At 40.1% G+C, this 23599-nt stretch overlaps 1 protein-coding gene across 5 annotated transcripts in view; it reads right to left on the bottom strand.

Annotated features, from left to right (window-relative positions):
* The window catches only part of TDRD3 (tudor domain containing 3), a 94938-nt gene that overhangs the window by 22050 nt on the left and 49289 nt on the right, over positions 1-23599 (bottom strand). For all 5 annotated transcript variants that reach the window (XM_089511079.1, XM_089511081.1, XM_089511082.1 and 2 more), the window contains 2 exons: positions 20706-21532; positions 12080-12205 (listed from right to left, as the gene is read on the bottom strand). In XM_089511079.1, the coding sequence (XP_089367205.1) occupies positions 12080-12205; positions 20706-21532 (953 nt within the window). The remainder of the gene's footprint in view (positions 1-12079; positions 12206-20705; positions 21533-23599) is intronic.

Below are 23599 nucleotides of genomic sequence, written 5' to 3'. Positions count from 1 at the left end.
TAAGGAATTTGGGGTTGAGTGCACAAACCATCCACCCTACTCACCAGATCTTGCTCCATATGACTATTTCCTATTTCCAAACCTTAAAAAGAGTTTAAAAAGAAGGAAATTTTCAAATGACTGAGGTGACAGCAGCAGCAGAACAGGATTTCAGTGACCAGACATCAGAAAAATTTTGGAAGGGTTAAAGAAGCTTGAGAAATGATGTGCCAAGTGTGTCAAATTTTGGGATGAATATTTGGAATAGTGTGTGAATTTCATGGCTCTAAGCTATTCCCTTTTTGGCTGGGCTGAGAACTCTTCAGCACCTCACAGAATCATAGAATTATAGAGTTGGAAGAGACCGCAAGAGCCATCCAGTCCAACCCCCTGCCATGCAGGAACTCTCAGTCAAAGCATCACCAACAGATGGCCATCCAGCCTCTGTTTAAAGACCTCCAAGGAAGGAGACTCCACTACACTCCGAGGGTGTGCATTCCACTGTTGAACAGCCCTTACTGTCAGGAAGTTCTTCCTAATGTTGAGGTGGAATCTCTTTTCCTGTAGCTTGCATCCATTGCTCCGGGTCCTAGTCTCTGGAGCAGCAGAAAACAAGTCAGCTCTCTCCTTCGTATGACATCCCTTCAAGTATTTAAACAGGGCTATCTTGTAGTGCCAAGACTCAACTAAACAGCTCTAAAAACTACACCACACACTCTGAGGAGTTACAGTTAAGAACCAGTATCCAGCAGAAAGCAACAAAGAAGGATAATCTAGAAATATTCCTTTAAGTGCAGCTACTGAAAAGATTTTAAGCTGGACGTTAAGAACATTATTTCTTTAGAAGTGGGATTAGAGCCAGAACAGGTTATATAGAAGTTGCAGTTTTTCCATCAGTGGAACGTCCAGAACACATTTTAAACAAGTATTTTAGTTTATAGGGTTACAGTAAGGACAAATTGGAAAACCTTGTTACGTCAGTGTCAAATGCATTTCTAAATACATCCCTAAGTGAGGTTATTACAAGCATTTAGACAGGATCCTTTCTTCTAGCATCACTTTTGTTAACATATCTATCACTCTAATGCGATCTTTCTCAACATGGTGCTCTCCAATTAGCTTGGATGAAAACACACAATCTCACAGTCAGATATGCCACCTGTTGAATTATGAGAGCTATAGGCAAACGTTTTAGTAAGCGTAAGATTCTGGTCGGCAGTTCTAACAGTTTCAACATATCTGAAGCTTTAGATATTTAAATAATTCTACAGAAAGATAATAGAAAACACTAAAAAATCCAACTTTTAGAAGAGAGCCAGGGTTTTGGGGGTTAGAATTTTAGTGATTGTTGGTTAGGGTTCATTAATAAGCAATTGCTTATTAAGCAACTTTGAAAGATCTTTTCTTGACTGGCAGAAGAAATGTGTTTGTCCAAATGCCCAGTATTTTTTTTTATTTCACTTTATCCCACCTTTTTTCTAAGACAAATATTAGATAATATCAAGTAATCTCCACTTTACTCACACATGTGCATGTATACGTTTCTTTCTAGTATCATCACATAAATACACAGCCATTTGCAAAGGCAGTATGTTTTCATAAGCCATTCCTATGGCCCATCAAAGACATACTAGGTCTATATGGCCGCAGCATGTCAAGTTGGCAAGATACTTGTTCAAAACTATTTATTCAAGTTTAGGAAATTTCCATTGTCCTTCCCAGTGTCTTTAAGAATGAACAAAAACAAGGATAAAAAATTACACTTTGAAAAGTGAGAAGTTACTGAAGTATCTTTCCTAAAATGAGAAGGAATCGGATCACTGTTAGAGAGGACCTGAGTATATATTTAAAGGAATTCAATTGACTTAACCATCTTATTTTGCTCAGTAGACTAATTTTTTGCTTCAAGCTGTTCACAGCAAATGCCTAAACCATGAAAAATCAAGTATTATTTGACAAAATTGGAAGCCTCTGCTCACAACAGACTCCAAAATTAAACAATTTTCAGAATGGGTTACCTTTCCCCTGAAACAAATAAACTCTTTTTGTAACAATTTTGGGAGACATGTTATTGATGTATTAGGTGGAAAATAGCCTATATAATAATGATTAACCGCTGGCTTAGCAGTATGGGAACAGGGATAAAGAGCACCGAAAATAATGACATATTGTATTAATGGTCCTTTATTTATGCACAGTAGCCTAGATTAATATTTTTTAAAAAAATTGGTTCAGAAATATAAGCACTAGGTAGCATGAAATCTTGACATATTTAATAACATACATTGAGTGTTCTTATGTTTCTAATAGCAATATTTAGAAAACAGAGCAGGAAGGAAGAATGAAACAGGCTGGGCTCAATTTGCTTGTGCTCAATGGAGATATAATCTGCATCTTATTGTTTCCCAAGAGTTCCAATTACTCTCTTTGTAATCATATATTAATTCTCCTTACTCTGACCATCATAACATCATACACCCAATTTACTTCCCCCAACAGCTGCTACCTGGCACCTCTAGAAATGTAAAGGCTCAGAAAACTAAGTAGTAGTAGTGGGGAGAAAGAGAGGGAGGAAGAATAAGTACAGTCAGCCCTTCTCATATACAGATTTTTTTATACATGGATTCAAGCATCCACGGTTTGACCTTGTTTTTCATTTTTTTTTATAAGAGACACTATTTTGTTATTATATTTAATGGGACTTGAGCATCCACGGATTTTGTTATCCACCAGGGATCTTGGAACCAAACCCCAGCGTATAACAAGGGTCCACTGTACAGTCGCCCCTCCTTTCTCACGGACTTGAGGTCCGAAGCCTATAATATTCACGGAGAGGCAACCTCCATTATATTCAATAGGACGTGTCCCCTGCAAGCACTATGGGGCTTGAATATAGGCAACCCTATGAGGCTTGAATATAGGCAAGTCTCCGTTTTCGCAGGGTGGGTGGGTGGGAACGGATCCCCTGCGAAAATGGATGGCCAACTGTATATGCAACTGTAAAAACTGGGGAAACACTGAAAAAAGAGGTTTTTAAGGCAAGTTTTTATGAGTTTATAGCTGTGGTTTACTCTCTCAAAACCATTTCCAAACTGTTTTGGTCAATCTACACAATTAGTAATTATAATTCTGTATACTGCAGGTAGGAAAAATTCACTTTGCCTGCTCCCATGGGTTTCTGCAGGGATTTTCCAGAGAGAGGATCCCATATAATGGTGTGGATGTGCATGCCGTCAAGTTGCCTGTTGATGGATGGTGGTCCCACAAATTTTATAGGGTTTTCCTAGGCAAAAAATACTTAGAGGTTATTAACCAATTATATGATTAATGTCTGGCAGATATTGACCACAGAGTTGCACTGGAGGACCTAGAGATTTCTAAAGAGGTGTTCTCTCAGTTAAAAATATATAGTGTTTTTGTTATTTGTGGTCTTTTCACTTTTATGAAGGTCCTGTGCCCCTAACCCTAGCGAATTTGGAGGGACCACTGTACACAAACATATAGTGTTACTATTCAGTATCTATGTTTTCTGATAATACTTAATACTGTGATAAGTTTGGAGAATTTTTTTCAAACGGTTTTCGACAATGGGAAAAAGAACTTCTGATCTTAATATTACTTCATTTTCTACTATATTCTTAACAGACAAAAACTATAATATATTTAATTGCCTTTTAATCAAGCAGCGTTTTGCTCTTTACTTAACTTTCATTACTGGTATTTTAAAATTTCATATATTTTCCAAACAATAATTTTATATGCAAGTTACACAGATTACAGAAAGTGGGCTTTTGGAACCTGCTATACAAAAAAAGGACTTTTATTAGTGTGCTGTACTACTTTTATTCTTTTCTTTTAAATTGATGTTCTCCATTCTTTTAATTTTATACAGTTTAATATATTTTTACTTGTATTTCTTTTTATCTTGTAAGATGATTTTACAAGTTTCAGTAAAATGGAGTATAAACAAGGTAATACAATACAACAAGGACATTGTTTATCACTTTATACTTGGATGTAATAGGACATTCAACAGGTTATTCCAAGGTATTCCTATGCTGCAACAGCAACACTTCTGTTCATGGTTCTAATCACAGTCTTCTAGGTCGTTTTAGGATTTGTGGAATATATTTATTTTCACCCTACCCAGCATCTCCTGATAAGGACAAGCTGCCAGCTTTAAACATGAATACTATGCCTATGTAAAACATGAATAGGGTGAGAGCAGCAGGAGATGGAATCCCCCCTCCTCTATTTACTTTGCTTTTCAAATGACACAGCTGCCTTGGGCCTTAAGCTTAATTAGTTTGTTTTTGTTAATTGACATTGGGTAGACGCCTACTCATGGCGACCCTGTGGATGAGACATCTCTAAGCTACTCTATCCTCCACTGCTCTGCTTAGAACCTGCAGATTTAGGTCTATGACCTCCCTGATTGAGTCTAACCATCTGGCATGTGGTCTTCCTCTCTTCTGCTGCCATCAACATTTTCTAGCATGATTCTGTTTTCTAATGAGTCATGCCTTCTCATGATGTGGCCCAAATATGGCAACCTCAATTTAATCATCTTGGCTGCCAGGGAGAGTTCAGGCTTGATGTGTTCAAGGACACATGTGTTTGACTTTTTGGCTGCCCAGGATATTCTCAGCACTCTTCTTCAGGGCCACATCTCAAATGAGTTTATCCTCCTTCTGTCCACTTTCTCCACTGTCCCACTCTCACTTCTGTACATGGTAGTGAGATCTTGTAGCACCTTTGAGACTAACTGAAAGAAAGAAATTGGTAGCATAGGCTTACGCAGACTTCAGTCTACTTCTTCAGATGCATCTGAGGAAGTAGACTCAAGTCTACAAAAGATCATGCTGCCAATGTCTTTCTTTCAGTTAGTCTCAAAGGTGCTACAAGATCTCTCTACATACTGATTCAACAGACTAACATGGCTATATCTTTGAATTCTGTTCAGGAAATACAATGGCTTTGATGATTCTGATTTTAGTGCTCAGTTGTTTATCTTTATTCTGTAGGATTGTATCTCATCCTTTCTTAGCTGCCCTTCCCATTCCTAATCCTCTTCAGATTTCTTGACTGCAATCTCCATTATGAACTATGTTTGATCCAAGGTATGGGAACTCTATTTCGATATCCTCATTGTCTAGGCTGAATTTATGTAGATTCTCTATGGTCATTATTTTTGTTTTCTTTATGCCAGCACTGGACTCGAGGTTCAGCCTCGCCCAAGAGGACACCGATGCCGGCACCATCTTCATCCCCCCTTCGCCTCTTTCTTGGCTCTCTGCCCAGTACCCCAGAGGTGAGAGTGACCCATGAGGGAGGGTGTGTGGCCACCCAACAGAATCCCTGGGGGGAGAGAGGTAACCTCAGTGCCCCTGCCTGCCCAGAAGACACCTAGGAGGTGTGGGACTTCAGGTAAGCCCCTATTGTTCGGTGACAACAGGGGCTTACCTGAAGCCGCATGCATGCATCACCACTGGGGACAATGGAGGCTGTCCCCAATGGTGGCGTGGCCACATGGTCATGCCACCATTGGGAACAATAGGACTTGAGCATCCACAGGTTTTGGTACCTGTCCGAGGGTTCCAGAATGGATCCCCGTGGATACTGAGGTCCCATTGTATAACTCTTCTGTGCATTGCATCAAACTTTTTATTTCTTCTTGATCTTGTAGTATGTTCCTTTTCTTATCAGAGAGCAAATAACCCTTCATGTGAACTTTCCTTTCAGTTTCCAGATCTTGTGGAACAGATCTCTTGTTACTCTTTTTTGTTATTTTCTATTTTTCTTCATTGATCATTATAGCAGTTCTCTTTATCCTCATGCACAAATCATTGTACTTTTGCATTTATGATGTTGGTTTTGTTCCTATCTCCCTTTTCTTTTGCTTCTCTTCTTTCCTTTACTACCTGAAGCATTTCGTCTGGTATCCATTTTTTCTTCTCTTTCTTTTTTACCAACAGAAGTGTCTTTCATGGTATAGTGGTTTGCATGCTGGACTACAACTCTGGAGACCAGGTTCAATTCCCATTCGGCCATGAAAGCTACTGGATGACCTTGGGCAAGTCACATGTTGTCAGCCTTAGGGGAAGACAATGGCAAACCTCCTCTGAACTAATCTTGCCAAGAAAACCTCATGATAGATTCACCTGAGGGTTGTTATAAGTCGGAAATGATTTGAAAGCACACAACAAGAAGTGTCTTTCTGAATTCTTCCTTGATTATAATAATAATAATAAAACTTTTATTTATATACCGCCTTGGCTCATGATCAGTCCTTCTGGTTCTGGGCTGATTACGTTTAATAGTGCAAATCAATTTTTTACATTGTCAATAAATTCTGTGGGATATTATTCAGATCATATTTTAGTATGATGATGGTTTTTGCTTTCTTCTTCAGCTTTACACTAATATTTTTATATAATTTAATTGGTAACTTCAAAAAAGCAATCCACTATCAACAAATGAGAAGGGAAACCTTCTGTGCATGCTTTCCATATGTGATCAGAAACTCTGATTTTTCGAGATTCCCAACTGTATGGAGCCAAGGGTGGATGTGCTTGCAGGAGCTGGCTGAATGAGATCTGGGCTATAGTGGTGGAAGTAGCAGGGAAAGGAGAGGAGACAAGGTTTTTTTTTGGCATGGAGCTCTCTTCTGGGCTAAGGCTGGAGACAATCACCAGCACCTGCTGCTGTCATGTTCTGCTCTAAACCTCACTTTGGCTGGATGTGGTGGAGCAGCAATAACAACCAGTGTAGCCAACATCTGTGGAAAGTTTGGCTAGGGACACGACCACACCATCTTCATCCCTCCATCTGCTGCTGCTCTATTATTTTGGTCTCAAAAAAGTTAGGATTGTGGAATATTTTGGATTTTAGAATTCCAAATAAAGGAAGCTGAACCTGCATTACCACTGAACTGGCTTATTTACAATGCTCTATTAGCATTCAGACTATTTCATATGCAAGTACATGCAGAGTTTGCCATCAGGTGCACATTCACAGGGAACCATACTCAATCATTAACTTCCCAGCAAGTGTACCTGCTTGATATGTGATCTGTCAACATAAAAAAACTGTTGCTTTCACAGCATGCATTTTTCAGGTTAACACCTACAAATGCTAAGTGTGTCAAAGTGTATCAAAGACTCAAGTATGTCCATTTAAAAATTGCACAATAGGCCAGGGATGGGGAATACATATCCCTCCAACTGGACTATATTATCCTAACCCCTCACCACTGGCTAGGGCTGATGAAAGCAGCACTTGAACAATATATTAGAAAGACCAGATGGATAGATGTCTAAACTCTACAGGATAAACATATGTTGATAATTATCTCTAGCAGAACTCTGTGTAAGGAACTACAGCTGATATCTGGCTTTTCACCTCTTCACCATTAAGACATTCATAAAAGATAAGCATAACACACACTTTGAACAAGATGTGCTGATATTATACAGTCTTTAAGTGACATGGCAATAGGGTAAAAGACATGGAGAAAAGAAATGGCACAACATATTAACTTTTTCTGCCCTATCTGACCCAAAGTCTAATTTCATAAGATCTTATTTAAAATAGATATCTACCTTGACCAAGAACTCCTGCTATTCATTTGAGACCATAACAATTCTGATTTTTCAACCTCTCTTCCACATTGCAGAACCTTATTATAATAACCTTATTTTAGGAATGGAGCGGTGGGAGAAGACAAAATTTTGTAAAATGTATTATAAGACAGTGATGGATGGTCTAGTAGATTTGTATGAAGGTATGAGCAAGTAAAATATTGAGGTTACAAGAAAGCAGAGTAAAAATTATTATGAAGGAAGACAGATATGTGTGATGGAGAAGGAGATGGAAGAAAGCGGAGAAGTACAGAAGGTTAAAGAAAGAGAGCATGTGGGTTAAGTGGGAATTGGAAGGTATGAAAACTCGAGAAGATTTAGAAGGAAAATTTAAGTCAGTGCCAGAACAAGTACATGTATATTTGTATATACTGGTGTGTGTGCCGTATACATATTTTTAATGTTTTTTTAAATATGTGTCTTTTATGTTTTTTGTGTTTTTTTATTCTCAATAAGGATATATATTTTTAAAAAGACAGAGATGTTTGGGTGCAAATATGAGTGAGAAAGAGAAATCCTGATTGAGATTTCTTAGACATAAAGGGCATCTCATTCCTGCCTCTGCTATCAGATGGTATCATGTGTCAGCTGGCTAGCTGGGGATGACACATAAGCATGCACAATCCCCATCTTCAAGAAATGTGTGCTATCCTCAACAGTATATGTCTTTAGAACACCTCACTACTTATTTGATAATACAGTGGTTACCCAATTTGAGTTTACAGGGAGACAGTGTGTTTCAACATATATTAGATCCACCACATAACCTGGTAATCAACATGTGGTAATTACATACACAATAATTTTGTTGTTCCTGTTTTTTCAGACCTATTCTGTGAAGGTGGAGTGTTTAAAATCAGTAGCTGATGAAAAAGGCACACAATTGTTAAGATGGCACCCACTGCTAAAGGACCTTCTCTTGGAAGAACTTCACTGAGTACTTCAGAGGAACTAGAAGGGCTACAGCAATTTTAACAATAATGATGAACAGCTAAATGGTAACCAGTTGGGATAAGTCTTACCTCTAGAGTTAAATGCTAAAAAAGATAACTGTGAAGCACACACGTGTATGAAGAAAACTATATTGACAATGAAATTAAATACCAAAAATTGTACAGTCATTTGCAGTAACAATATTCCTGGAAACGGAGAAAAACATAACACTTTAGATTTAAGGTTTTTTTTGTGTTTATTTTACATTTCTACAACACAGACTTAATTTAGTCTGAAGGCTCTGAACAATACATGCTTTTCAATCTTATCTTAAATGTTGCAAAAGAAAAAAATATTCTTGTGATGGCATTTAATTTGGGGCTGATTTGTTGCAAACAAATACCTTTATTCTGTCATCACTGCTACATTTAGCACAACAGTAACATATATAAGGGTACATATCTATTGCCAAGTGGAACTTTCAAACAATCTTTGAACAATGGAAAGTGCAAGCTTCTTTGTTGTCTGCGTTTTGTACTGAAATATCTGCATGTCTACATAATAAGTATTCACTGAAAAATGTATTGCTTTATGAAAAACACAGAATTCATGTAGCCCTTTCATTAGCTTTAGATATAATTGAAACAGATTTACTACAGGGATGCTACCTTCCTGTATCCCTTGCAAGGTGTTTTGGTATTAGTCAATGGATATTACATTGCCTATCATGACACAAGGATTGTGGTGAAGAATGTTGAGTTAGGACCATACCAAGATTTAACCTGTATAACTTCACATTATTTTGGGGGAGGGTGATACTGAGAAAACAGAAACTATTAAATTGTAAAGCAGCCAAGCAAAAGAGGAAAATGACACTTCAAAGTACACCACCGGATGCACTATCAAAATTCAGTAAAAGAAAATGCTTAACATGACTGGTCACAGCATGGAAAGAATAGGATATGTACCTAAGCATCTTCCCCACACTCCCACTATTCAAGCCCAGAAAACCCTAAGTGTAAATTGTACATTAGTTCAAGATATCATTTATCCTCAGTTGAAACATATGTACTATGTGCATCTGCACATGTAGTATGTACGTCATCCACATTAATGTAATTAAAGGAAAAGGCACCAACAGTAGTAGCATTCTTCCTTCAAGAAAGCACATGACTGGTAATCTCCTGATCACTGTGAGTAAACTGGCAACTTCTCACATCATAGAGTACTTGCCTGTCTCTCAACAATCTGCCTATGCTCATTTTGAAAGAGACTGCCATTCTCTTCTATCCCCATATTTTCATCTATGGCTTACTGATACAGTTGGTAGCTTTGTCCTATCTGCAATATTTCCTCATGATTCTACAGACTATGTATGTTCTCAGTATCAGGATGAAAAATAGTTGATGGAACTGATATGCCTGCAGTCACTGCAACAAAAAATATACAAGGCACATGATATCCCTTAGAGTAACATGTCACATAATTGGCTGGCCAAGCCCACAATCTTCCCAACTTGTGGAACAAAACAAAATTTTAGTGCATTAGTCCACTAATGGATGGATGATTCCCTAATCACCTCACTTCCTCTATTAGAAATCTCATTACAGAACTTCTTCAATAATTTCTGGATTTCTGAAAAACTAATCAAACTCTTGGTCGGCAGCATGATGTATCCTTAGGCCATGGCAATAGCTGTAACACCACTGTTACCCACAAGAGTCTTGAAGGCTTTAAAATCTGCCACAGTGTGTCCTAGGACCTCTGCTGCCCTATCCTGAAGCCTGCACTATAGGCTAAAAGCTATACTACAAGCCACATAAAGTCCCATCCCTACATGCTGAAGAGATCATGTGCTGCAGCATTCAAGGCCTCCTTATCTACATCAGTGTTACTTGGAGCTCTCCCATCCAGACATTATATTACTGGGATATAAGCAGGGGCAAGGGACACTGTAGCAGGAACTGTGGCAATACCTAACACATTCCACATTGGGCTGGAGACAGTCTGAAGGCCAACATGAAAAGAACACAGGAGGGAAAAGGGAGATGTAATTCTAAGCACCCAATGTATGCATCTCCTTTCAAATTACAGAAACAAATTTAAGAGAAAGCAGAAACAGGAAATCACTGTAAGTCAAAATCCTCTGTCAGAGTATTTGAAGCGCTGAGAATAAAAATTGAAGGCTTATCAATAGCATGAAAACATGTAGCAAGGGTTCTGGTAATTGCTACTTATTGCTCTAACAAGTCATTAAAGGTATGAATACATACCATTTTTTAAATGTCTACTTGAGTGTCAAAAATTCATGCAAGAGGAGCAAAAAGCAGCACTTCAAAATTAAAAAAACCTGAAAGCCTATTTGACCATTCACTTTTCTGTTAACCATTAACAATGGTGATTGTGAATTGTCATCATAGTGAAGACAACAAATTACACAGTGTTCCTAAAATTGAGTTAAAGGCAATGATGCCCAATTACTTGTATGAAGGCATTTCTCCCTGCCTCCTTTTATGCTTTGGGGTAGGTAATATAAAGTTTCTGTTCTTCACTGAATACAACTCATTAGGAGCTGTTCAGACAGCCCCAAAGGGGTGTCATGGAGCCGTCCGTTTCAGCCAGATCGAGGCCGCTGTACCTGCATGCTGCAGCCCTGATCTGGCCTTTAAAGGGTTTAAAAAGGAGCCACAAAAAAGGCTCCTTTTTCCATCCTGGAAAGAGCGTATGGACGCAGCACCAGAGGAGCACCATAACGCCATGCACCGTGTGGAACGGCATGCGGCATTATGGTGCCCTGGGGGTGGAATCGGGGCATGTGTCATGTGGATGTGACGCCCTGACTCTGCCCCCAGGCCGGCCTTAATGGCCGGTCTGAGCAGGGCCTAAGTTTAAGAGAAGATTCTTGCATACACACAACAAAACACTTTTTATACCTTCTTTTAGCTAGATAATTCTTTGTACTTCTTAATGAACTCTGTGTATAAGACCTTTTGGAATGGCATATTTTATGAAGTACTTAAAGTCTATGATATTGTACTATTTAATATATGTATGCAATGTAACATTTGTCAAAAGAAGGAGCACATTTAAAACAATGATAGAAACAATTCTCATTTTAGCTATACATACAGAGATTAAAAATGCTTTGGAATTTAATTTTTATGAATTTATCATTTCCTGAACAAAAAGATAAACATACAGAAGCCATTGATCAGAAGTCTTAATGTGACAATGTAAATTTAAAAACTGTATAATCAATTTTTCATAATAAATATTAGTTAGCTAGTGACTCAAGAATATATTGCCCCAACAATTTACATATTTTATTACATGAGTATAAGACCATATACTTCTTTAAGGCATTGTTATGGATATGTAATGAAGAAGGCCCTAATCAGTTCTAGAATTCTCTTCTTCAGGCTTTTACTTGAAAACCCTCTGCACGAGTACCAGTCATCTGTTTATGGCTTCATTGTTCGTAAGAACTATGTACTTTATCTCTTTGTATACAATTTATTATCACGTACCCAGGTATCAGCTTGAATGGGCCTGATGTTGCTTAGTAACACCTCTTCATAATTTCCGTAATCACAGAATTTAACAACTGCAGTTGTCCCAGAGGAATGAAGAGCTTCAATTTCTGCTCGATAAAACTGTGGGGGAAAAACACAGATTTTTAAAACTGAGGCGCACATATTTAAGTTTGAAGGTATCAATCTATATGTAAACTGTAAAAAAGTGGGAATCATATTGAAAAATACACTAATGATGGCACAGGTGTGTGTTTGTAAATTCCCTCTCATGACACTTACTCCTCCCTTTCTTGCCTCTGCATAGGAGCACTGGTGGCACAGTGGTTAAATGCCAGCACTGTAGCCATTGACAGCCACAAGGTTATGATTTCGATCCCAGACAGGGCTTCAAGGTCCACTCAAGCTTGCATCCTTCCATAAGTCACTAAAATGAGTACCCAGTTTGTTGGGGGGCAATTAGCTTACACTTTGTAAACTGCTTAGGGAGTGCTTAAGTGTACTGATAAGCAGTATAGAAATCTACTTGCTATTGCTAATGCATTTACCATCCCCATCAAAAATCTGCCCATATTCCCCCACTTCTCTGGAGTAGCTTTTGAGGGAATGGATGGGCAAACAAGAAGGTATCATCATCGTCCTGGCAATGACAACATGAGAATGACGCATTGGACATTTACCATGAAAATCTGATTTGCCTGCACCACAGCAAGGACTTGCTTCTGCCACTCAGAAAGGCCAAGATCAAATTACCTGAAAAATAACCTTTTAACTATAGGTATCCCTAGCTGGTTTTCACATAGCCAAGCAGAGAAATATTAGCACTGAGATAAGACAGACAAGAAAATAGGAGAGTGGCTGAAGGAGTGGCACAAAAATCAAAGTGTGTATGGGGCAGAGAGGAGGGGGGGGGGCTGTTCCTGGCCACAGCAAAGATCATCTTGGCAGCTAACTATGAACCTCCAAGATGAGCACCCAATGCACCATTCTCTATTTGCAGCACTGGAGTCATCCAGACATGGGACATGCAGCATCATACCAAGATTCAATTCAGGAAGTAGTGGTGGCAGAAGATATCTAAGAGGAAACTGTCTCCTGTAGCATCCCCTTTCTAGTGGCTGGTAATGAAACACCAAATATGACAAGCACATAATATTAAGTAACTGTGGAGGTATTAAATCAAAAAGTTATCCAGCAGATCTAATCCAGCATTGGTGGAAAAAGGAGCTGATGCCAGAGCTGAGGAAGCCAAGTGAGCCATGACTCAAATTGGATTAGACAAAGCAAGGGCATTGTAAGCAGTGGAAATACAGGGCAACAAGCTGGTAAAAGAAGAAACTTCCCATCAAAGGCAGTAAAAAAAAAAAGAAGTGAAAAGAGTTTTAGAAGATCTGAAGCATCCTGTTCTCTCAATGTAGATTTAAAGAATCCTTACAATGCCCAGTTTGTGATAACCCTTCTCTAAGGAATGCATCAGGTTGGGGCAGAAAGAGTGTAAAATAACTGGTTGTGACGCAGAGTGTTATACAGGAATAACATTGGTGATGTTCGAAAAGATTTCACATGTTCAACATAATACACTATTTCTATACAACAAGGAGTGTAGCTTTGTATCCAAAGGCGAACCTAGATTAAAAAAGATACATATGGGATTATGTCAAAACCTTAGGCAAGAAGAATATGATTGGGCAAAAGATAAGTGTAATCATTCATCCATCTGACGTGTCTGCTGCCAGGATGGTTACCTTCACAAATCAATAATCCGAGGTTGTACAGTGTCATAAGCAAATGAAGTTTACCCATGAGCACAGTAAACACCAGGAAGCCTCACTGTGGTACTGAGGAAGATATGGGGGATGCCAACTTTTGTAAACCTCAGGAAAGACTTAACCTCAGGGCACATAAACTAGGAGCATCCATACAATGCAGGTAAGCTTGTGGAAATGGCTGTCAACTAAACCATAAAACACAAATAGGAAGCCTGTTTTCCCTAAATGAAAGAAGAAACAGAAGGTCGTCTTTCAAAGACAGCTGAAAAGCTAACCTATCTGCCGTGGATAAGCTGCTTTAAAGCATTCCATTAGTCAAAGGATGGTAAGTAGTGTCGATCAAAGCTTCATGTGAGAAAGCTGAATGAACTATGCCATCAACTAGTGTTGTAATATCTGGTTGCTTTCACAATCTGCCAAGTGCCATGCTATCTTAATCTGCTGTGAGGTCATATGATGAGTTTGTTTCTGGAACACTAAAGCTATCTTACAAAGATCTTTAGGACGTTAATAAGAGACATCTTTTCCCACAGCAACTGCTGATATCCTCCATGCTTGCCTGTTAATTAGCAATGCAGAAAGAGCAGCTGAGCAACAGAAGTGTCTCCCTATGGAATCTAGGTTCCTGTTTTCCCTGCTAGCTGGCGTGGAGCATGTCTTATTACACTGGGATGGAGGCAGTTGGAAAAGAGATGCCAAAATCTCAAAATATGCACAAATATTGGTTCTGAGACTCCTGAGATTGGTCTTGCCCTGAGAACAAAGATCAGATTCAGCTGCCAGAATAGGTGAGTGCTCAAGACGTTGCAGAAATTGCCATGGCTCCCACTTAGCTTCCCAGCTCTGATAACATAGCACAGTGATGGTGAACCTTTTCGAGACTGAGTGCCTAAACTCATTGGCATTCCCTCACTGGGTGGCGCCACTGGCCAAAGTTCCGCCTTCCAGGTAAAAACCTGGAAACACTCTCTCAGCCTCAGGCTAGCAATATCAGCCCCCCTCTGATAAAACTTGGCAAGAAAGCCCCATGCCAGAACCCTTAGGGTCGCCATAAGTTGGAAACAATTTGAAGGCACCACACACACAAGACACACTCTTTCAGCCTCAGAGGAAGGCAATGGTAAACCCCTGAAGAAACATAAGAGTCGCCCTAAGTTGGGAAAGACTTGAACCCACCCACCCCCCCCCCCCCAAATAGGAACAAGTCACACTTTTTCAGCCTCATAGGAAAGCCATGGCAAAGAGAAGGAAAAAACCTCTGAAGAAACCTTGGCAATAAAGCCCTATGAGAGGGTCACAATAAATCAGAAACAACCACAATCCTGCTCAGAATGAAGAACCTTTTGAACAGCCTCCCGGACAGAAAAGCCACATATAAACCAAACAAAATAAATAAAATACAAATAAATAAATTCTTGTTGGTTATTTCCAACTAAGGAAGACACATTCAATCAATTGCTGAACAGTGAATGAACATGTAGGATTCCATTGATTCAGTGGCTCTAATCAAGGCTGCATCTACACTGTAGAAATAATGTAGATAGAGACCACTTTAACTGCCATGGCTCCATCCTACAGAATCCTGGGATTGGTAGTTCTGTGAGGCACCAGCACTCTTTTGCAGAGAGGGCTGAAGTAAAACTACAAATCCCAGGACTCCATAGGATGGAAATACAGAATTTAAAAGTGGTGTCAACCTGGATTATTTCTACAATGTAGACTAATGATGATAAAAATGTGCCAGCACAATGGTTTGAGCATTGGATGACTTTGGAGACCAGGGTTCCCATCCCAGCTTGGTCATGGAAACCCACTGAGTCACACTCTGGATGACCATGTCAACCCTCTTCTGAAGAAACCTGGTAAGAAAACCCCACGATAGGATCCCCTTGTGGTCACAATAAATCAGAAACGACTTGAAAGTACACAACAGCAACAGTGTGGTGCTATGATTTGAGTGCAGGACTAGGATCCTAGGATACTAGGGTTTAAATCCCAGCTCTACCATGGAAATCCACTGGGTGACCTTGGGTGAGTCACACTCTCTCAGCCTCAAGGGATTGCAAGGGAAAATCTCTAAAGAAAATGACCAAGAAAACCCCAATATAGGGTTGCCACATAGGTTGGAAAGAACTTGAAGGCACACAACTACATACTGATAACAACCCTTTATAGCTCCCCTTGAATTAGTGAGGCAGAATCTGCTGCCCATATACGTGTATGTGTGTACGTGTGTACACACACAAACACATATACCCCCATATATATATAAATATACACACATGCACACACCACACATTTATACCAACACACAAACACACATGCTTGCGGGCACCCATCTATCTGGGAAAAGGGCTTGGGAAGGGTAGGTCCATGCTCCACAAACTCCTTTCTCAAATGGATGGGTACCTGGGGAAGACAGCAATCCATCCACCTGAGGAAAGGGCTTGGGAAGGGTGCAACCATGCCTCCCCAACTCCTTTCCCGGGCATGTCACACTCTCTCAGCCTCAGGGGAAAGCAATGGCAAAAAATCCCCTCTGAACAAATTCTGCCAGAAAAGCCCCATGATAGCTTCACCTCAAGATCATTGAAAGTTAGAAATGACTTGGAGGCACACAACAACAACAAGCACTGTGGCAGGAGGCTTCCTTGTCCTCCTCCTCTCATTCCGGCCTTTCCCTTCCTTCCTCCTCCTTTTTCTCCACCTGTTACTTGCCGCGCTGCTGCTGCTCTTCCGCCTCCCTCCTCTTCTTTCTTTTTCGTTCTTCCTCCCTTCCTTTCTCCTCTTATACCCAAGCGTCTGCCTCCATTCTTTCTCTGCCTTCCTCCTCCTCTTACCCCTTCCTCCACTGTTACCACTGCTCCTCTAGCCCCGGAGTTTGCCTGGAAACCCCACTCTCTCTCTTACAGACACACACAAACAAAAGCACAAACACGCAAAAGTTCGACCCCCTGCTTTTATTTACCTTTTCCCTCTGCTTCCCTCCTTGTGTTCCCTTTGTTGTTGTTGTTCCTCCGGCACGGAGGCAGCTGCAGCTCCTTGCAACTGCTGCTCCTCAGGCTGTAGCTGGGTGGCACTATAGGCCTCCAGTGCCTCAGCCATTCTCCTGGCTCAGGATAGCACCCCCCGGAACTGCCCTCTGAAGCCCTCCCTAGAGCTGGGCCTGGGGAGCCAGGTGCACATGCTCTGCCTTCCCCCATGGTGTCGGTGAAGGCGTGCCTGCAGAGAGGGCTTCGTGTGCCCAATCAGGCACGCATGCCATGCATTCGCCAACACGGATATAGTAGCTCTACCTGTAGAGAACAACAGGTGGACTCAAGACACTTGGGTGTTTTCCAGCTATAATGTCTTGGGTGATCAATGGAGCAAAGGGAAGCAGTGGAAAGAATGATTCCTCCTGAGAGGAGTGCCATGGTGGGTTATGGGAACGATAGCATGTGAGTCCATAGTATGCTTTGTAGTCTGTAAGAAAAGAGTAGAGCTTTCTGAAACTGTTGCTGTCTACCCATCAGCTGAAACACGAACTCACTAATATGTCCTGCAACAAGATTTCAATCTGGATCTTTGTGACCATGATCAGGATCATAAGTGTTGGAAAGAGAGTGAAACAACACAAACAATGGGGCCACATTGTCTACAGCCTGTGGCATCCATAATTTCACATCCAAGTAGGATGCTATATACTGTAAATCGTCATCTGCAGTGGGAGATGTTCTTGAGCATCAAAAGGAAGATCATCAGCCTGCTCTGAAAGAAGATTGTTTCAGCCTTTCGACACAGCTTTCAGCTTACACTGAAAGCCGCATGCCGAAAGAGATAATGGCGTGTGTGCCCATGGTGCACGCACCACGATCACAAGCCCCATTTTTTTCAATGAGGCTCCAGCATATGCAGTATTTACCTTAAATGCAGGAGGGGTGTGTGTGGAATGGATCTCCCAGCTAAGGGAAGGGCACGCTGTATAAGGATATAAAAGTTCATACAACTGATAAAGGCAGAATTATCTGGGCATCCATGAGGCTTCTCAGTAGGTATGGATCTGTGGATCAACCGTTTCCTCCGTGTCCCTCTTCTACTTCTGTTTTAAAATCCTTTTCATAATCAACACAAGGCCTCTTATCAATAGAGACTGATCAATCCTGGGTGAAAAGTAGTTCTGAACAGAAGTCAAATCCAGTTAAGGGAGCTGTTGGTACTAAGCAGATCTCTACGGTGCTAGAGTGTTTGGGCCATAGCTGTCCAGACACTGCTGAAGCCCACAATAGACCAACAACCTTAGGTGTGTTGCTCAGTTCTGAAGTGCCTGTCTCATAAATTTCTGGCAGTGTGCACACTTCCCAAATGTGGGTTTCTCTCAAGCAAAATGAGGAACAGAAGTGACCATCAGAGACTGGGATTTTACCATCATAATCTGCACACCTTTGAAAGTACTGTCTCAAAACCATTTGCTCCCAAGTGAGTGACAATACACATTTAACAAGGTAATAAAGAGAGAAAAGAAAGGAGACAATGAAGAGATGGCAATGAAGAGATGGCAACAGTGGCAAAGAGAAGGAGGAAAAAAATAATTACAACAAAAACACAACCATGAGAAAGACAAAACACTAATACCAGGGCACAAAGCTGTAGGTTCTGCTTCTGGGACTGAAGCAAAACAGCTGGTGCCTGCTCAGCACAGGCACATGGAGGGCAGAGTACCCACCAAAATGTTATAGCTCATTCTAGAACAGTGATTTTCAACCTTTGCTCTTCCAGATGGTTTGGACTTCAGTTCCCACAAGTCCCAGCCAATAAGATAAACGTTCAGGAATTTTGGGAGTCTGAAACATCTGGAACACAAAAGGTTGAGAACCCCTGCTCTACAAGGTTCTGACCAGCTTTATCAAGGTGCAAAACATACCTATATGTGTGAGTCACAGAAACCATGAGGAAATATGGCTTCTGGCCACTGAGCTGCCATGAAGACCACCAAAGCTTTTTCCTGGTTAATTTTCCTCCTAAGAAATTGAGGAAAGTGGCATAGAGGAACACTGGAAACCATGGCATTTCCAGAACATTCTGATCTGTGTCTGTCCAAAAGAGAAACCTCATGAATAACCTGTTGAGTTCTGCATTTTCTCTGTGAGCAAACAGGTTTACTAGAAAACTTCTCGAGTACCAGTGTATCCACATATTTCCCCCACATCAGGGTCACCTTGCTGATAAAATCCATCTCCTTGTACATGCTGTGCTGATAAGACTGAATGTATCTCCTTGCCCAAGACAGCACAAGCACAAACGTCTTGTAAAAGGAATGAGAGCACTGTATGCTATCTGTGCTCATGAACTTTCAGTGCCATGTTTATGTAAAGATCTCAATTGTATGATCAATAAAGGTGTGGCAAAGAGCAACACGCTCTAATGTTGTACTGGGCTTCTAATGTGAGCCAGGTACTTTTTGTTGCTCATAGGTTGCCCTTCCCCAAACCTGTCACCAGAATTCTGGAAAAGTATGAGAGGAACCATCCTGCAAAAATTACTAAACTTTATCTACCAGGCAACATTTGAAACCAAAGTGACCCTTACAAGCTACTCGTCATCCACTCTTGGATGGAGAAATGGGTACCACAGGAAGGATAAGACCAGAAACAATGCCAGGGAACTCTACTTGCAGACATGAACCAGGAGGTGAGCAAAAAATACCAAGTCTACAGCTTTCCTATAGTGCAGTGCTTCTCAATTATTTTCTCTCATGCCCCCCCAGGAAGAAGAAAACATTTCGCGCCCCCCGCGCAACTGTAAATAGTATCATTTGTCTATAAAATTGTTATAAGTACACCTCTGCATAACAGAGCCTCGCGCCCCCCTTTACGGAGCCTCGCGCCCCCCCCCGGGGGGCCCGCCCCACTATTTGAGAAAGGCTGCTATAGTGGAACAACACTGTTTCTATGACTCCTTTCTGTATTCACCCCAGAAACCAGAACTTTGTCCCTCTCAAGTATCTATTAAAGCCTCCAAATGAATTATTCTCTTGGAGGCTAAAAGAGTATTTTCCTTTTGGCTGCCTAGGAAACTATCTCATCTTGAAGACAATGAATGGTGAGCTGCATACCAAACTTTATTCTAGCCAATGCTGGAGATACAGACAGACAGGACATCTCAATGACCGAGAGAGGTTGTAACTGAGGTTATACATTTTGTAAAGGCTCTGGGGGCAGAAAGTAATCCAAGGGGTAGTAGCACTTTGGACTAGAAGCATAAACTGAGATAATAAAACTCAAGAAATCTGTAGCAGAAGAAAGGGAAAGTAAACTGTTTTCTTGCTCCACTTTGGAGGGCTGTCCCCCCAGAACCAGTGTACAGGGCAGTCTACTCTCTGTTATTTGAATGAGAAACAAGAGTGAGGCTGTGGACTGGAGAAAACTATGCCAATTTATCAATTCAAGCATCATGTTTTTTACTGCATTAAGTACAGAGTTAGCAGACATGGCTGCATCTCCATCTTTTAAGATCATGTCTGACAGCTAAAAATTCAAAGTAATATCACTTAGTAAGAGTCTCATTCTCTGATCTGCAACTATCACCAAACCAAATTCCACTGATTTTTAAGACTATTAAAAATTCATTGATTTTTTTTAAAAAAAGAAAAGTACCCAGTAATGTAAATATGACAAGAAGTTGCTAATTTTCATACACAGCATCATCAGATAATTATTTCTGTTTTAAAGTAGGATAGGAAACTTTACAAATTGAGGTCACAAAAAATTAGCCAATGTCCCCTTTTCACTATCTCCTGTCACATTTTATGGTAGTAAAAGGACAGTTTATCCTCTTAAGAAAGTTAAGAGTTGTTTCTGGTGTGATGCACATACCTTGTTGTCTTCCCAGTAAAGAGCAAAACATTCATCTCCTGGTTGCCAGTTTTTCCCATACTCTCCTGAATTAGATGGTTCCAAGATTTTATCTGGTTTGATAGGCCCAGATCTTTTTTTGGGCCCAATATCATAACACATTTTAACATCGAAAGGTGTTGTTGCATTGGGTGCAGGCATTTTAATAGGTCCAACTCGCCTTCCTTTCTGAAAATGTTCCAAATCACCATTTGGTACAGAACTAAAACGATCAGTTCTAGCAGAATTTTGGTAATCTACGTTCATACCAAAATGCTGCTCATTTTTTAAACTGGTGAAAGTTTCATTTGCTAGCATTGGTGTTTTCCTGTCATATAAGTTTTCAGGATGGTGTATCTGGGTTTCCCTATTCCCCTGCTTCTGGTTATTGTTATTAGCTGGATCTTGACTAGCAGAATTCTCCATAAGCGACATAACTTTTCCCTGTCTGTTTTGTATAGCGTTGTCTCTCCTCTTGAAATGAAAGTCACCAGGGTGAACAGGTGCTGGATATGCAAGATCTTTTCGAGGATAAAGTCTATCAATCTTGCTTCTCTCTTCAGTCCATTGATCAGGGCCCAAAGAGTTTTGTCTTTCAGAAGCTCTGGCTCTCAATAATCCACTTCCCTCCATGACATGCCTTGAATTCTGACTGTCCCTCTGAAAACGTGGTGGCTTCTCATTCCTTGGCTGTCTGTTTTCATTTCGAGGAATATGCCTTTGATGGTTATATATTTTTATGCCATTTTGCTCAGCATTTAGTACTCTGTGTTGTCCCTGCTGATGCAATGATATCTGTAGCTTTGGTTCTAAGAAAGAAATAGGAAAAAATAACACCACTTATTAGTGGCTTAACTAATTTGAATAAAATGTTTCCTAAACACAGTTTAAAACATTTGAGATTTCTGGAAACAAATCAGGTCATTCAACTGGTGTAGAGATAACATTATAACTTTATATTAAGGCTCTAAATATGTATTTATTTTATTTATTAAAAATATTTTTATCCTGCCACTAGACAAAGGCTTCCAAGGTACTAACAAAGCTATTTAAAATTCAAGATTCAATGCTAGATTAAATGATGTTTTCTAGCAAAAAAGGAAAAAAATAAATGTATGGAACTTTCATCCCTAACACTCCACTTTATAAATTGTACCAAGGTTCTGGAGGCCAGGTAGCTCCATCTCAGCTGTTCTTCAAATATATTTTCCTTCTATGATGTATACAGAAAAGTTGGCAGCCAAATGCTAAGATTCATACACGAAAATTATTAGTCAGATTTCTTCTCCCAATATTCATTCTTATTGAAGTATGGTTACCTGGCATGGTTTCACCCTTATAGCATTGTATAGCTTGAACATCCCTGAGCCACTCTTCCTTCTCTTTACATTTTTACCTGCAATTCCACTGACCACAATATGAAATGCTCTCTGTCTCTGAGCAACTATTTAATTTGGCTGATCTCCCTAACATACTTTACTAATTCAGAGTGAAAGCTGACAAAAACCTTTATTTGAACTATTTTATTTTGCGTCCACCTTGAGGGACGAGGGGTTAGTGGCTGGTGCAACTCTGCTATTCTGTCACATCAGACTATTTGTATTTGACAGTAATTTTCAACCCTGAAAGCTGCCATCCATTAAATAAACATTTATTTTATTAACCATCATGGGCCAATGTTTCCAACCCAATGAATTTCTGTGGCTTCCTTTAAAGGGAAAGACGTTAGTTTGGCATTGCTGTTTCAAGGTCACAGATTTACAGGAGCCTAAGTGGATAAAATGATTGACTGACAGCTTAAAAGGGAAATGCTTGTCATCTTAAAACTACCTAGCAGAAGACAAAAGCTTCCCTGTCTTGCAATTAAGTCAACGAATGAAGCATTTTCCAGACCATTTTCCCCAACTTTTACCATAATAGCTGAGGAGACGTCTAGCTGCATGACAGAACGGCATGTCTTGCTCCAAAATGTCAAATTAGGTTTTGTTACAACTGTCCAGCAAAAAGTGTTTGCCTTTTGAGAGTTTCAGCTAATGGCTTATGGGAGAAAGAATAATACAAGGAGAAGTGGGGAGGGGTTCTTGTCTACTTGTTTAATATAGTAAAAGGGCCTGTTGATCAGCTTCTAGTAGTGTTAAGCTATATGGCAAAGCCCATTATTATGCCATTTTGTAGAAAACCCCTACAGATTACAGAGTTTTGCCATTTTTTTAAAATTAGACAATACACTAGCATAGCATAGTGGTTTGAGTGCTGGGCTATGACTCTGGAGACAAGGGTTTGATATTCTGCTTGGCTACGACACCCACTGGCTGACCTTCGGGTCACCATAAATCAGAAATGACTTGAAAGCACAGAACAACAACAAACCTCCATGTCCTTAGATTAACAGTGTTTGCAGAATTTCCTGCTTGTTTTGTGAAACTGGGGGTGAAGGAGCTAAAATATTAAAAAATACAGATATAAAATACTTTTTTGTGCTCAGTCAGTGGAAAAGCCTAACTGTTCTGCCAGCTGAAGCCCCAGATGGTTCCATGCTGTACTGAGAAGTTGTGGAGCATCATGTCAAGTCTACAGACTAGATGCTACAAAATGAGAAGAACAGGTATTAAATAGATTTATTTTTTTTCCAAATTTCAGCCAAGGAAGAAAAGCAGCTTCTAGAGCCTGGGGATTAATCTTTTATTATTTATTTCTAAACCAAAATGTTCTTTAACGGAGTTGGTTAAATTTTAGCTTTTGGGATTTTTCTTTATTGCATTAATTGATATAAATTGGTACAAATCTGAGGCTTTGACTATCCAGCTTAATACTCCATTTGGATCATCTGCCAACTGGCAATTTTGCTGATTACAGCAGTCCCTCCACATTTGCTG

Source organism: Sceloporus occidentalis, unplaced genomic scaffold, assembly GCF_023333645.1.
Source record: "Sceloporus occidentalis isolate IW3139 unplaced genomic scaffold, rSceOcc1.0.p SCAF_2, whole genome shotgun sequence".
Taxonomy (NCBI): domain Eukaryota; kingdom Metazoa; phylum Chordata; class Lepidosauria; order Squamata; family Phrynosomatidae; genus Sceloporus; species Sceloporus occidentalis.
Note: the sequence above shows the minus strand (reverse complement) of the source record. Positions and strands in the feature narration are given on the sequence as shown.